The 16160-nt window shown below is 45.6% G+C and overlaps 1 protein-coding gene across 2 annotated transcripts in view; it reads right to left on the minus strand.

Moving 5' to 3' along the window:
* Positions 1-10591: 10591 nt before the first annotated feature.
* camsap3 (calmodulin regulated spectrin-associated protein family, member 3) overlaps positions 10592-16160 on the minus strand; it is a 203445-nt gene continuing 197876 nt past the window's right edge. For both annotated transcript variants that reach the window (XM_060855234.1, XM_060855233.1), the window contains exon 17: positions 10592-14270. In XM_060855234.1, coding sequence (XP_060711217.1) covers positions 13968-14270 — 303 coding nt within the window. In that variant the 3' untranslated portion in view covers positions 10592-13967. The remainder of the gene's footprint in view (positions 14271-16160) is intronic.

Raw genomic sequence — 16160 nt, forward strand, 5'->3', positions numbered from 1 at the left:
TGACTAGCCTAACAGCTGCAGGGTGCTGAAGTGACTCCAGTGAAGCTGAAATTCTGGCGAGCGCACTCTTCGTTAAGCCAGGAGTTGGCTGTGAGTCCCACTCTCGTGACTTGAGCACGTTATCAAGGCTGACACACTCCAGTGTGGTGCTGAGGGAGTATTGCAGTCCAGGAGCGGTTTTAGGAGAGTTTAAACTAGTAAGGGGAGGGGAGACCCAGGGAGATAGTGAGGAAAGAGATCAATCTGAGACTGGTGCAGGAACAGTCAGGGCAGGCTGGGACAAAGCAGGGGACAAGATAAGACTGATAAGTTAAACTCTGTTTATTTCAATGCAAGGAGCCTAACAGGGAAGGCAGATGGTTAGGAACATGGGACTGGGATAGCATAGCAATTATGGAAACATGGCTCAGGGATGGACAGGACTGGCAGTTTAATGTTCCAGGATCCAAATGCTACAGGAAGGATAGAAAGGGAGGCGAGAGAGGAGAAGGGGTGACATTTTTAATAAGGGATAGCATTACAGCCGTGCTGAGGGAGGATATTCCCAGAAGTACATCTAGAGAAGTTATTTGGGTGGAACTGAGAAATAAGAAAGGCATGATCACCTTATTGGGATTGTATTATGGACCCCCCAATAGTCAGTGGGAAATTGAGAAACCCATTTGTAAGGAGGTAACTTGCTCAGTTACCTGTAAGAATAATAGGGTGGTTTTGGTAGGGGATTTTAACTTTCCAAACATAGACTGGGACTGCCATAGTGTTAAGGGTTTAGATGGAGAGAATTTAAGTATGTACAAGAAAATTTTCTGATTCAGTATGTGGATGTGCCTACCATAGAAAGTGCAAAACTTGACCTACTCTTGGGAAATAAGGCAAGGCAGGTGACTGAGGTGTCGGTGGGGGAGCACTTTTGGGCCAGCGACCATAATTCTATTCGTTTTAAAATAGTGATGGAAAAAGATAGACCAGATCTAAAAGTTGAAGTTCTAAATTGTGTTACATATTGACACCAGTGATATAGCCAGGAAAAGGATCGAAGATATAAAAAGGGATTTCAGGGAGTTAGGGTGGAAGCTGCAGAAGCAGGACGAACAGAGTCGTGTTCTCGGGTTCACTACCGGTGCCACAAGGTAGCGAGGCGAGGAACAGGGAGCGGGCGCAGCTTGACCCGTGGCTGCGCAGCTGGTGTAGGAGGGAGGGCTTCAGATATGTAGATAATTGGGATGCCTTCTGGGGATGGTGGGACCTGTACAAGAAGGACGGGTTGCACCTGAACTGGAAGGTGACCAATGTCCTGGGTGGAACCTGAGCTGTATACCATTGGTGAGAGTTGATGGAGATGAGGCAATAGCAAGAGGTAACGCAGCCAGTGGGAAGGAATTTCCAAGGGATCGGTTAAAGTGTGTTTGCTTTAATGCAAGGAGTATCGAGAATAAAAGTGATGAGCTTAGAGCATGGATCAGTACCTGCTGCTATGATGTTGTGGCCATAACAGAGACGTGGGTTTCTCAGGGGCATGAATGGTTGCTGGATGTTCCAGGGTTTAGAACATTTAAAAAATGGGGTGGGTGGGTGGGTGTAGCACTGCTAATCAGAGAGGGTATCACAGCTACAGAAGTTACCATTGTCGAGGAGGGTCTGGGTAGTGAGTCAGTTTGGGTGGAAATTAGGAATTGTAAGGGAGTAGTCACCTCGTTAGGAGTTTACTACAGGCCTCCCAATAGCAGCAGGGAGATTGAAGAAAGCATAGGTCGGCAGATTTTGGAAAAGTGTGGGTGTAGTAGGGTTGTTGTAATGGGTGACTTTAACTTTCCCAATATTGATTGGAACCTCCTCCGAGCAGATGGTTTGAAAGGAGCTGTTTTTGTAAGGTGTGTTCAGGAGGGTTTCCTAATTCAGTATGTTTATCAGGCCGACGAAGGGAGAGGCCATTTTGGATTTGGTGCTCGGCAATGAGCCGGGGCAGATGTCAGATCTTGCGGTGGGAGAGCATTTTGGGGATAGTGACCACAACTGCCTCACATTCTACATAGCTATAGAGAAGGAGAGAAGCAGGCACAATGGGAGGATATTTAATTGGGGAAAAGGAAACTATGATGCTATCAGGTACAAGTTGGGAAGCATGGGCTGGGAGCAATTGTTCCGTGGAAAGGGCACTATAGACATGTGGAGACTGTTTAAGGAACAGTTATTGCGAGTGATGCACAAATGTGTTCCTCTGAGACAGGCAAAAAGGGGTAAGATAAAGGAACCTTGGATGACGAGAGCGGAGGAGCTTCTCGTCAAAAGAAAAAAGGCAGCTTATGTAAGGTGGAGGAAGCAAGGGACTTGCTCAGCTCTAGAGGATTACAGGCAGGCGAGGAAGGAGCTCAAAAATGGTCTGAGGAGAACCAGGAGGGGAAACGGAAAAGGCTTGGCAGGAAGAATTAGGGAGAATCCAAAGGCATGTGAGGAATAAGAGAATGATCAAAGAAAGAGTAGGGCTGCTCAGGGATAGCATAGGGAACTTGCGTATGGAGTCTGAGGTGGTAGGGGAAGCCCTAAATGAGTTGTTTGCTCCTGTCTTTACTAAAGAAAAGGACCTTGTAGTGAATGAAACCATTGAGGAGCAGGTGTGCATGCTGGAACAGATAAGAGATTGAGGAAGCTGATGTGCTGAACATTTTGACAAACATTAAGATTGACAAGTCACCAGGGCCAGACCAGATTTGTCCTCGGCTGCTTTGGGAAGCGAGAAATGTGATTGCTTCGCCGCTTGCGAAGATCTTTGCATCCTCGCTCTCCACCGGAGTCGTACCTGAGGACTGGAGAGAGGCAAATGCAATTCCTCTCTTCAAGAAAGGAAATAGGGAAATCCCCGGCAATTACAGACCAGTCTCACTTCTGTCATCCGCAAGGTGTTAGAAAGGATTCTGAGGGATAGGATTTATGACCATCTGGAAGAGCATGGCTTGATTAAATGCAGTCAGCACGGCTTTGTGAGGGGCAGGTCATGCCTCACAAATCTTATTGAGTTCTTTGAGGATGTTACTAGACAGGTTGATGAAGGTCGAGTGGTGTATATGGACTTCAGCAAGGCATTTGATAAGGTTCCCCATGGTAGACTCGTTCAGAAGGTCAGGAGGAATGGGATACAGGGAAATTTAGCTGTCTGGATACAGAATTGGCTGGTTGACAGAAGACTAGTGGAAGGAAAGTATTCTGCCTGGAAGTCAGTGGTGTTCCACAGGGCTCTACTCTTTGCAATTTTTATTAATGACTTGGATGAGGAGATTGAAGGATAGGTTAGCAAGTTTGCAGACGACACAAAGGTTGGAGGTGTCATTGACGGAGGACTGTTGTAGGCTGCAGCGTGACATTGACAGGATGCTGAGATGGGCTGAGATGTGGCAGATGGAGTTCAACCTGGATAAATGCGAAGTGATGCATTGGAAGTTCGAACTTGAAAGTTGAGTACAGGATTCTTGGCGGTGTGGAGGAACAGTGGGATCTTGGTGTGCAGGTATATAGATCCCTTAAAATTGCCACCCAAGTGGACAGGGTTGTTAAGAAAGCATATGGTGTTTTGGCTTTCATTAACAGGGCGATTGAGTTTAAGAGCTGTGAGATCTTGTTGCAGCTCTATAAAACTTTGGTTAGACCGCACTTGGAATACTGCATCCAGTTCTGGTCGCCTTATTATAGGAAAGATGTGGATGTTTGGAGAGGGTTCAGAGGAGGTTTACCTGGATGCTGCCTGGAATAGAGGGTTAAACATTAAGGACAAAGGGTAACTAGGGAGAGAATAGGGCCCATCAAAGATCAGCAAGGCAGCCTTTGTGTGGAGACGCAAAAGATGGGGGAAGATACTACACGAGTATTATGCATCAGTATTTACTGTGGAAAAGGACATGGAAGATATAGACTTTGGGGAAATAGATGGTGACATCTTGAAAAATGTCCAGATTACAGAGAAGGAAGTGATGGATGTCTTGAAATGCATAAAAGTGGATAAATCCTCAGGACCTGGTGTACCCGAGAACTCTGTGGGAAGCTAGAGAAGTGATTGCTGAGATACTTACATAATCGATAGTCACAGGTGAGGTGTCGGAAGATTGGAGGTTGGCTAACATGGTGCCACTAGAAATGTGGTAAGGAAAAGCCAGAGAACTATAGACCAGTGAACCTCACGGTGGTGGTCACGTTGTTTGAGGGACAGGATGTACATGTATTTGGAAAGGCAATGACTGATTAGGGATAGTCAACATGGCTTTGTCCGTGGGAAATCATGTCTCACAAACTCGATTGAGATTTTTGAAAATGTAACAAAGAGGATTGAGGATGACAGAGCAGTAGATGTGATCTATATGGACTTCAATAAGGCATTTGACAAGGTTCTCCATGGGAGACTGGTTTGGCAAGGTTAGATCTCACGGAATACAGGGAGAACTAGCCATTTGGATACAGAACTGGCTCAAAGATAGAAGAGAGAGCATGGTGGGGGAGGGTTGTTTTTCAGACTGGAGGCCTGTGACCAGTGGAGTGCCACAAGGATCGGTGCTGAGTCCACTACTTTCTGTCATTTATGTAAATGATTTAGGATAGGAGCAAAAAGGGGTATAGTTAGTAAGTTTGCAGATGACACCAAAATTGCAAGTGTAGTGGACAGCGATGAAGGTTACCTCAGATTACAACAGGATCTTAATCAATGGGTCAATGGGTTGAGAAGTGGCAGATGGAGTTTAATTCAGATAAATGAGAGGTGCTGCATTTTGGGAAAGCAAATCTTAGCAGGACTTATACACTTAATGGTAAGGTCCTAGGGAGTGTTGCTGAACAAAGAGACCTTGGAGTTCAGGTTCATAGCTCCTTGAAAATGGAGTCGCAGGTAGATAGGATAGTGAAGAAGGTGTTTGGTATGCTTTCCTTTATTGGTCAGAGTACTGAGTACAGGAGTTGGGAGGTTACATTGTGGCTGTACAGAACATTGGTTAGGCCACTGTTGGAATATTGCATGCAATTCTGGTCTCCTTCCTATCGGAAAGATATTGTGAAACTTGAAAGGGTTCAGAAAAGATTTATAAGGATGTTGCCAGGGTTGGAGGATTTGAACTAGCGGGAGAGGCTGAACAGGCTGGGGCGGTTTTCCCTGGAGTGTCGGAGGCTGAGGGGTGACCTTATAGAGGTTTACAAAATTATGAGGGGCATGGATAGGATAAATAGACAAAGTCTTTTCCTTGGGGTCAGGAAGTCCAGAACTAGAGGGCATAGGGTCAGGGGGAGAAGGGAAAGATATAAAAGAGACCTAAGGGGCAACTGTTTCACACAGAGGGTGGTGTGTGTATGGAATAAGCTGCCAGAGGATGTGATGGAGGCTGGTACAATTACAGCATTTAAAAGGCATTTGGATGGGTATATGAATAAGAAGGGTTTGGCGGGGTATGGGCCCAGTGCTGGCAGGTGGGACTAGATTGGCTTGGGATATCTGGTCAGCATGGACAGGTTGGACCAAAGGGTCTGTTTCCATGCTGTACATCTCCATGACTCTATCTATGCTGTCTACACCCTTCATGATTTTGTAGATCTCAATTAGGTTTCCACCCCAATCTTTTTTTCTAAGGAAAACAAACCTAACCTACTCAACTTCTCTTCATAGCTAGCACCTTCCAGGAAACATCCTCATAAACTTTCTCTGCACCCTTTCCAATGCATCCACATCCTTTTGGTAATGTGGCGACCAGAACTGTACACAGTATTCTAAATGCAGTCGAACTAACGTCTTGTACAATTTGTAGCATGACCTGCCAGCTCTTGTACTCAATACACCATCTGATGAAGGCAAGCATACCATATGCCTTCTTGACCACTCTATCCACCCGTGCAGCCACCTTCAGGGTACAATGGACCTGGACTCCCAGATCTCCCTGCTCATCAACTTTTCCCAAGGCTCTTCTGTTTACATTATAGTTCACTCTAGAATGATATTTCACAAAGTGCATAACGTTACATTTGCCATGGACGGGTTGGATCGAAGGGCCTGTTTCCGTGCTGTACATCTCTATGAATGGTCCCTTGTTTGAATCAGCACAGCCAGAATTAAACATTCTACAATCAGCTGCAGCATGGGTGAGCTTCAGATTCAGGTTTACATCGAACATTCCAGCACAGTCCAGGCCCTTCAGCCCTCAATGTTGCGCCGGTGTGGAACCAATCGGGAGCCCATCTAACCGACACTATTCCCTTCTCGTCCATATGCCTATTCAATGACCATTTAAGATCCCTTAAAGTTGGCAAGTCTGCTACTTTTGCAGTCAGAGAGCTCCACACCCCTAAAGAACCTACCTTTGACCTTTGTCTTATATCTATTACCCCTCAATTTAAAGCTATGCACCTTCATGCAAGCCATTGCCATCCAAGGAAAAAGGATCTCACTGTCCACCCCATCTAATCCTCTGATTACCTTATATGTCTCAATTAAGTCACCTCAAAACCTTCTCTCTGACAAAAATAGCCTCAAGTCTCTCAGCCTTTCCTCTTAAGATGTTCCCTCCATATCAGGCAACATCCTAGTAAATCACCTCTGAACCCTCTCCAAAGCTTCCACATTCTATAATGTGGTGACCAGAACTGTACGCAATACTCCAACTGTGGCTGCACCTGAGTTTTGTATAGCTGCAGCATGATCTCATAGTTCCGAAACTCAATCCCTCTACCAATAAAAGCTAACACACTGTATGCCTTCTTGACAACCCTATCAACCTGGGTGGCAACTTTCAAGGATTTGTGTACCTGGACACCGTGATCTCTCTGTTCATCTACACTACCAAGAATCTTACCATTAGCCCAGTACTCTGCACATTCCTGTTGCTCCTTCCAAGTGAATCACCTCTCACTTTTCCACATTAAACTCCATTTACTACCTCTCAACCCAGCTCTGCAGCTTAACTATGTCCCTCTGTAACCTAGAACATCCTTTGTCACTATCCACAACTCTGCCAACCTTAGGGTCATCTGCAAATTTACTAACCCATCCTTCTATGCCCTCATCCAGGTCATTTGGATAAATGACAAACAACAGTGAACCCAAAACAGATCCTTGCGGTACTCCACTAGTAACTGAAATCCAGGATGAATATTTCCCATCAACCACCACCCTCTGTCTTCTTTCAGCTAGCCAATTTCTGATCCAAACCATTAACTCACTCTCAATCCAATGCAGCTGTATTTTGTGCAATAGCCTACCGTGGGGAACCTCATCAAAAGCCTTACTGAAATCCACATACACCACATCAACCACTTTACCCTCATCTACCTTTTTGGTCACCTTCTCAAAAAGCTCAATAAGATTTGTCAGGCATGACCTACCTTTCACAAAGCCATGTTGACTATCCCTAATCAACTTATTCCTCTTGATGATTATAAATCTTAGCTCTTATAACCCAGGATAGGCTAAGAAAAGACATGCCAGAGAATTCCTAGAGGCCTGGCACTCCAACCACAACGCCGTAAACAAACACATAGATCCAGATACCATCTATCAACCCCTCAGAAAACGAACAGGAAATGACATCACCACAAACCCCAGGAACCCCAGCCTGGAGAAAGATATAAATAGAAAGCAGGAGACAACAGCTTCGCTTCACTTGGAGGTCACCACTGATGATGTTACCGAGCCAGGTAATGAAACGTCTGGATATCAAACCTACACCCTAAATTGCAGAGATTTACTAGTAAACAATGTGCATGAAAAGAAGGTTGTTGGGAGCAGTAATAGCCGTGTAATTCAGTAGGTTTCGAGTCATTGAATCATACAGCACGGAAACAGACCTTGCAGTCCAATTCATCGATGCCAAGCAGATGTCCTAAATCAATCTAGTCCCCTTTGCCAGGATTTGGCCGATATGTCTCTAAACTCTTCCTATTTATGTATCCATCCAGATAACTTGTAAATGTAGTTCTACCAGCCTCTACCATGTCCTCTGGCAGTTTATCCCATGCACACATCAACCTCTTCATGAAAAAGTTGCCCCTCCAGTCCCTTCTCAATATTTCATCCCCACCTTAATCCTGTGCTCTATAGTTTTTGACTCCCTTACCCTGGGGAAAAAGCCTTGACCATTCACCCTATCCATGCCCCTTGTGATTTTATAAATCTCACTAAGATTACTCCTCAGCCTCCGACGCTCCAGGGAAACCAGCCCCAGTCTATTCAGCCTCTCCCTGTAGCTCAAACCCAAATAGTTCAGTTTCCAATGTATTATCTTTAGTGTTTACATTTTAGGTTCAAAGGTAAATTGGTTCTTGTGTCTTAGCTATTTTCCAAGATCAACAGCATTAGCCCTGACCACCTAACTCGGCCGGTCGTGCAGTGGGTTCTGCAGCATCAACAGTGTGGTTGGAACGTTTCCTTTTCGGGAGGTTTGGTTGCCCTGGGGCCTCCTCCTGATGTCATTCTGCAGGAGGCTAGGGCCCCCTGCATTGTGACCATCTCCAGCTTGGAGACAGTGGACACCGAAGCAATGGACATGGTGACAACAGGAAAGGAGCACGTTGCTCTGACCCCAAGGATGATGGGGGCAACTGAAGGAGCAGCGAGTGTGAAGGCTATGTCGAGGGAAGGATGGACTTTGGAAGCGGTTTTAGTTTTAGTAATATCAATTTAATATTAAATCTAAATATTTTAGTACTGATACAGGAATTCAATAGTTTATTCTAATCCAAGATGGCATCAGAATGTGGAATCTTTATCCACTGCTTACTGTACCTGGGTATTAGTGACTATTTACTGTTTATTTAAAACATTAAATATGTAGGTGCACAAAGTGGCCCTAGCAAGACATTCAGTCCAAGGACAATTAAGGGATGGATAGTGACATGGAAGAGGCAATGGACGAAAGACATACACTTACCCGACTCAGTATGGAAAATGACATTACTTAAAAGTTCCAACCTTTCGAGACTATCAGATATTTTTGAAATAGTTTTCTTTGGAGAACTGGATTTTTGCATAAAACAATACAAATCAAAGTTGAATTGGCCACATACCAATAAAACTCAAAGTTTCCTGCATTCATGAAATTAAGTTCCTGTATTTTGTTTCAAATAAAAGAAAACTTAATCAAATTCCAAAAGTTAGGTCAAGCACATCAGCATTTATTGATTTATCACACATCAGTACAACTGCAGTTCCAGCCAATGGTAAGTTGTATTGAACATCCAACATCATTTGAGATTCTAACTGTACTCAAGAGTGCTCTCGGTTGTAGCACAAAGGGGTCATATTACTATATTATGTGTAATGTTAGCGCCACTATTCTTCACCCAGTTGAGAAAGTTCAAGGCAAATTTACAAGTTCCTTAAGGCCTGAGCAAAATATGAACCTCCACAAACTTCACTTAAGGACCTCCCTCTTCAATTGTCTGACCTTTTGCAGTTTCCAACAGTTCCCACCACCCTTTGGGTGAAAATGATTGCCCTCATATCTCCATAAAAAAACCCACCTGCCCCTCACCTTAAACGCACACCCCTGATCATTGAAACGTTCCTTCCATCTACACCCCTCACCACATCTCAATCATACAGCTCCAACTTAAACAACCCCAGTATGTCGAATCTCCCTTCAGGACTAAATCTCTCCAGCCCGCTTAACAGTCTGGTAAATCTTCTCTGCACCCTCTCCAGTGTTTGCACATCCCTTCCATAATATATATTCTAGAACTGCACACAAGACTCTAGCTGTGGTCCAAGTAGGAATTTATACAGTTTCAGCATTCCTGTCCCCCACCAAGCCAGTTCTTAGTGACCATGCCACGACTAATCAAAGCGAGTATTGCATATGCCTTCTTAACCACTATTTACCTGTCCTACTTCCTTAAGAGACTGTTGGACCCGCACACAAAGTCCCCCTGATTCTCAGAGCTTCCCAGGGCCCCACTGTCAGCCCTGGCAAGTGCATCGTCTTAGAGTCTTAGGAAACAGACCCTTCGGTCCAACCAGTCCACACCGAACATAATCCAAAACTAAACTAGTCCCACTCTGCATGCTCCTGGCTCACATCTCTCCAAACCTCTCCACATATCTTTTTAAATTATATCTGTACTCACATCCATCATTTATTCAGGAAGTTCATTCCACACACGAACTTGTACCCTCCATTGTCTTTTTAAAAATCTCCCTCCTCTCACTTTAAAAATGTGCCCCCTAGTCTTCAAATCCCCCATCCTAAGGAAAAGACAGCTACGATTATCCCGGTCTATCCCCCTCATAATTTGAATGTTTGCCACTGATCATCCATCTACCAGGCCATCTAGTTCCTCTTGTAATCCTCCTATTTACCACCTATAAACTGATTAATATTTCTACATTCAAGTCTAAATCATCTGCACATGCCACAAACAGCGAAAGCATCAACACTGATCCCTGGATACAGTCTCCCAGTCACAGAAACATTTCCTTGACCATCACCCTCTGCTTGTTCCCACTCAGTGCATCCTGGATCCAAGCTCCCAAATTTCCTCCCACTCTTACCTTTGTCAATGGTCTTCCGTGCAGGATCTTATCACGCAGTATTGTAAATGTTTAATAGGATCAGGTAGACACAAACGCAAATACTTCTTGTAAATTGGTAAATCGTTTTTATTAAATTTCCAAGATAACTTTTCTCATGGTACGCCTCCTAATATTACAGAGTCCAAGACCCACATCTGCAGACATTCATCAGAGTCCATTTTAAACCCAAAAGGTCACATCTCGAGCATGGTACCCTGTACAGTGTTACATATTGGGTTAAAAATAAAAAGAATTTTAGTTCAGGCTTATTTACGGTCAACTTACTGCTCATCAAAAGCCCCAAAGGGGTTTAGCAACATCACTGCAATGGTTGATGGGTCCCATTTTGGGCAGGGCAGGGTGGTGTCTTCCCACTGCGCATATTTCTACAACAGTTGGTAGATATTCTAGCATTGAGTGAAAGTTTTCCAGCAAAACCCAGGAAACCTCATCCCACAGGGTGACTGCAAAATGAAATCCACTTTCTCAACTACAAAACCATGATAGGTTCCATTAAATCCAACACTGGGTGGGGCAGGAGGAGAGAAATGAGCCAGTTCCAGCAGGGGGAGTACAATATGTACATATTAGTGAACGCCCTTCTGTCGTTACACAGAAAATCAATACGTATTCTCACTGTCCTCTCTCGCAGGGAGGTAGGGGCATGCTTATAATTGCATCTGATGAATACCTGACTCCAAAGATGGTAACGGCAGTGGGAAATACAAAGGCTAACTGGGGAAAATGGGCACACACCCAACGGTCTGGTGCTGCCGATGGCACAGGACCTTTGTTTGCTAGTGTTCAAAGTTGCTTCACATTGTCTTTGTGGGCGGAGGTGGTTAAGGTCATCTCCAATACCTCCTGGTGACCAACAATCTGCACCTATTAATCTGACCGGCCAGAATGGTGAAGCGGTGACATAACCTCCTTAAACATACGGCCCGGCCTGAGGGAGAAAGGCACCGACGTCCTCATTCAAGTGGAGGACCCCTCTTCACTGGTGGTGCTCCGAGTAACTCCAATAGCCTGACCAGGCCGTGAGCCATTTACCAGCTCCCTGAGTGCAGGAGTCGTGTATAGTGGGAGCCTTAAAATAAAAGGAAAACAAACTCCTTCTATCTGATCCAATATGGCAAGCAGAACCAAAATATTGTCAAAAATCCAACATAACAGCCCAGAACTGAGACCCAGTTTTTGGTCTGGTTTCTGTATTCATATTATGATTCCCAAGCAACTCAGTTCACCTCTTCAACAATCTAGTGCCAAACAGAAATGCTAAAATCAAGAAACGTGCATAATTACTTCCAAGATTCTTCATTGTGAGTGTGAGAGTGCGAGTGCGTGAGAGAGAGTGCGAGTGCGTGAGAGAGAGTGCGAGTGCGTGAGAGAGAGTGCGAGTGCGTGAGAGAGAGTGCGAGTGCGTGAGAGAGTGCGCGCGTGCGTGTGTATACGCACACGTGTGCAAACTGCGATCTCCAACCTCACATTCACCAAATAGAATTCAGTCTCACCCCACCGCCCCCAGACCTAACAGATGCCAGACCACTTAATGCTTGTTCCCTGAGGAGAGGGCTTTACAAACCCACTTGACAAGGTGGATCCGAGCAGTAGGTAACTGATCCTTAGCCCACAGAGCAAACACTTGACCCTTTCGCCACAGAGGACGCAGAAGAGGAGTCTCTTAACTTCTCAAATTTGTAAAAGCCATTAGAGCTCTGGCCATTCCCTTGCAGCGGAACTGACGACAACTTTTGGCAGGGCTTCTGTGGAATGCTACACGATGGCACAGCATCCAACTATGGGAAAAGGGAGAGAGAGACAGACAGACAGATGGTGGAGGGAGGGAGAATGAGAGACACCAACAAAGCACAGAAATCCCATCCAGGCAAGTCCCTGCATGCGAAACATTGAGAGCGCAGTTCAGTCTTTGTTGCCAAAGTCTAATTGGCTGAGGCTACTTCCAGGGAAAACCAGAAATCAATCTGGAGTGGGGAACAGCAGAAAAAAGTAACAGATATTAAACAAAAAACATGGAATTCAGCCACTTCCAACAACTGGCTCCAAGTGAATGCAGTGCTGAACTGATGGTTAAGAAACTGAAGATGTACCGGATCAGGGCTCCTTGCTGCTGTTGGCGTTCGGCCTACATAGATTTGAGCTCCTCTACACATACCATGTGCCGAATAATAATAAAGACAGGCAGAAACATTGTCATGGGATCTTCAGCCTGCACGTTACAAACCAAAACTGGACTAGATTCACTGGGGAGAAGTCCAAAGTAAATTCCTGGCCAGCTCAGAGGTTCCAATGGGAAGCGAGAAGGTGCAGTGTACATCAGAAAGGATCACCATCGAGACCCCAGCTCAGAACATGTCCCCAAAGCACCAGGGGTGAAAACTCACCAAACGCAGCCTTGGGATTGAGAGAACAGTTTGCACTTGGAGTGGTTTCATAGAGTGAGCTTTGGAGCCAGGACCAAACCCAGATGGTGGAAGGTCTAATCTGATTCGGACTCAACAGAAGCAAAACTAAGACCAGATCGATCCTGGGCAAATTCAAGCAGTTAGTGTGGGGAGGGCAGCACAGCTGGACTGGACCTTTCCACCCCATGCCAGAACTGAACGCTGTGGGAATGCAGAGTTTATTAAGCGATTGATTCAAGATACTTTCCTCATTTGTTTCACAAAAGCAGGCAAGTTTTGGTGATTATTTGAGTAGTTAATACAACCTCAACTCAAATTGCATTCAAATACTGCAGCAAGTTCTTTACAGTAACTTGCAAACGACGTTACCACCTCCCATTCACGGTCTCAGAAGTGACAAGAGTACCTTAAATATTTCATCTATACAAACTGCTAAATCAATTAAATAGCTCCATTATATACAGACACAACATTTCGATCATCAGTAGTAACCTTTTGGAATTTTACCTCAAAAATTTGTACATCTAATTTATTTATCTTTGCTTTTTTTTTAAAAAAAAACACGTTTTGACCCATCCGCAAGTCCTTGCCTCATCGGAGTTTCGGACTTCAGACACAACAGCGTCACCGCAACCTCTCGACGGCGTCGCTCGATGGACCCATTGGCGTGGATTCCACTGGGTGACAGGGAGCCGGGCTCGTAACTCCTTCTCAGGACGGGTACACACTCCCAACCGAAACCGGCGCTGCGCCTTTGTTTGCGATGGGCCAGGCGAGCGACGGGTAACATGCAGAGATGGCAAAAAAAAAGGCCCCAGCATGGTTGACTCACCCGTGGCAAATATTAGAAATTAAAAAAAAACAGGGAGATACACAGACAAGTCGACGTTGAGGGGGGACAAAAACAATTGGCAAACCAGGGCCTGGAGGTCGTCCGTCTGAGCAGGGTTTGGGGTGGGGGGCGGGGTGGGTAGCAGGAGGGATGGGGCGATGGCGGTGGGAGAGGGAGCCCATCATTTGGACGGTCCTGGTTTCTTGGGGGTCCCCGGCCTCTTGGTCTGCCACAAGTGGCCCTGGATAGTGACAGCGTCGACGCTGGCAGAGAGTGTCTTACTGGGGATCTGGGTGAACTGCTTGCGGTCAGAGTTGTACTTGTAGATCCCCTCGATCATGTTCTTGGTGATCAGTTTGGGCCCGACGCCGGCCACGCGATGCATGTCCTCGGACTCTGGCGAGAAGGCGTACACCGCCCGGAACTGGCAGCTTTGGTCACGGAACAGGATCAGGAAATGATTCGACTTGCTCTTCTCCACTTCCTGTCAGCAACAAGACCAGAGAGTGAGGACGGCAACTTCACACAACAACAACTACAGATTAAAACAATCCAAACTCTGGCTGTTTTCCCTGGAGTGTCGGAGGCTGAGGGGTGACCTTATCGAGGTTTATAAAATCATGGATAGGATAGGGGAGTCCAGAACTAGAGGGCATAGGTTTAGGGTGAGAGGGGATAGATATAAAACAGACCTAAGGGGCAATTTTTCCCATGCAGAGGGAGGTACGTGTATAGAATGAGCTGCCAGAGGAAGTGGTGGAGGCTGGGACAATTGCAACATTTAAGAAGCATTTGGATGGGTATATGAATAGGAAGGGTTTGGAGGGATATAGGCCAGGTGCTGGCAGGTGGGACTAGATTGGGTTGGGATATCTGGTCAGCATGGACCAGTTGAACCGAAGGGTCTGTTTCCGTGCTGTATATCTCCATAACTCATATCCTGGGGTCCGCGTCCATAGCAAGTATAGCTCCGGGATGACGTTAGGATTATGAAGGGTGAAAGGGTGGCAATGAGGGTTCACGTGACCATCAAAAGATTAAACAAAACCATCCTTTCAATGCTGACATCCGGGCACTGTTGCTGGTAAAGGTGGCGTATATCCTGCCAGCCTTCAGTGGTTGGTGAATTGAGTACAAGGGTCAGGTAGTGACTCTGCAGCTTTATAAAACTTTGGTTAGGCCACACACTTTAGAGTATTGCTTTCAATTCTGGTCACCACATTATAGGAAGAATGTGGAGAGGGTGCAGAAGAGATATGAGATGAGAGAGTGGTGCTGGAAAAGCACAGCAGGTCAGGCAGCATCTGAGCAGCAGGAGAATCAATGTTTCGGGCAGGAGCCCTTCATCAGAAATGGCCCTTCATTCAGGCTCCAGCCCGATTTTCCTGCTCCTCAGATGCTGCCTGACCTGTTGTGCCGTTCCAACAACAACACACTCAACTCTGATCTCCACCTCATTGTCTCCTGCAGAAGACGTTTGCCTGAATTAGAGGGTACAATCGGTTTTGATACAACACTGCAGTATCGTGCCATCCTGCGTTGAAAGAAAATTGCACTGTAGCAGCACCACTTAAACCAAAGGGGTCAGGATTGTGTTATAGCCAATACGGGTTAGGAAAGTTCGCGTTCTACAAACAACAGTCTAAATTCTCCAATCGCGTTAAAGCCAATTTGTGTTGAAGAAATGCACGTTATAGCAGAACCGGCTAAATGAGCTTTAAGGAGAAGCTACAAAATCTCAAGATAGTTTTCTCTGGAGCGCTGGAGGCTGAGGGGCGAGCTGACAGAGGTCTATAAAATTATGAAAGGCATAGATAGGGTTGACTCTCTTCTCCACAGAGTTGAAATTTCTAAAACTGGGAGGGAATGCATTTAAAGTTGAGAGAGGGGCAAGTTGAAAGGAGATGTGAGGGGCAAGGCTTTTTTTTTAAACACAGAGTGGCAGCAGTGTGAGTTGGGTTGCTAAGGATGGTGGTGGAGTCAGATATGATAGGAGCATTTAAGGGGCTTTTACATCAGCACAAGAATATGCAAGGAATTGAGGGATATGGAGCATGGAGAGGCAGAAGGGATGAGTTTAATTTGGCGCTGTGGGCTAACAAGTCCATTCCTGTGCTGTACTGTTCTGTGATCAATGAACACAGGGGTGAGAGAGCTGGCGGATGAGATATAGCCCGGTGATGGTTAAGATAGTCTTCTTTTGTGCTCCGGGAGTAGAGCTTTAGATAGCATTAGGTTTACGAAGGGTGGCGAGGGGATGTTCATGTGACCATCAAAATGATTGAAAAAAAAGACCCATCCTTTTAATCCTGACATCCAGACATTGTCACTGGTAACGAGGGCAATGTGGAAGGATGAGATTAGATTATAGATC

Source organism: Hemiscyllium ocellatum, chromosome 45 (genome assembly GCF_020745735.1).
Source record: "Hemiscyllium ocellatum isolate sHemOce1 chromosome 45, sHemOce1.pat.X.cur, whole genome shotgun sequence".
Taxonomy (NCBI): Eukaryota; Metazoa; Chordata; class Chondrichthyes; order Orectolobiformes; family Hemiscylliidae; genus Hemiscyllium; species Hemiscyllium ocellatum.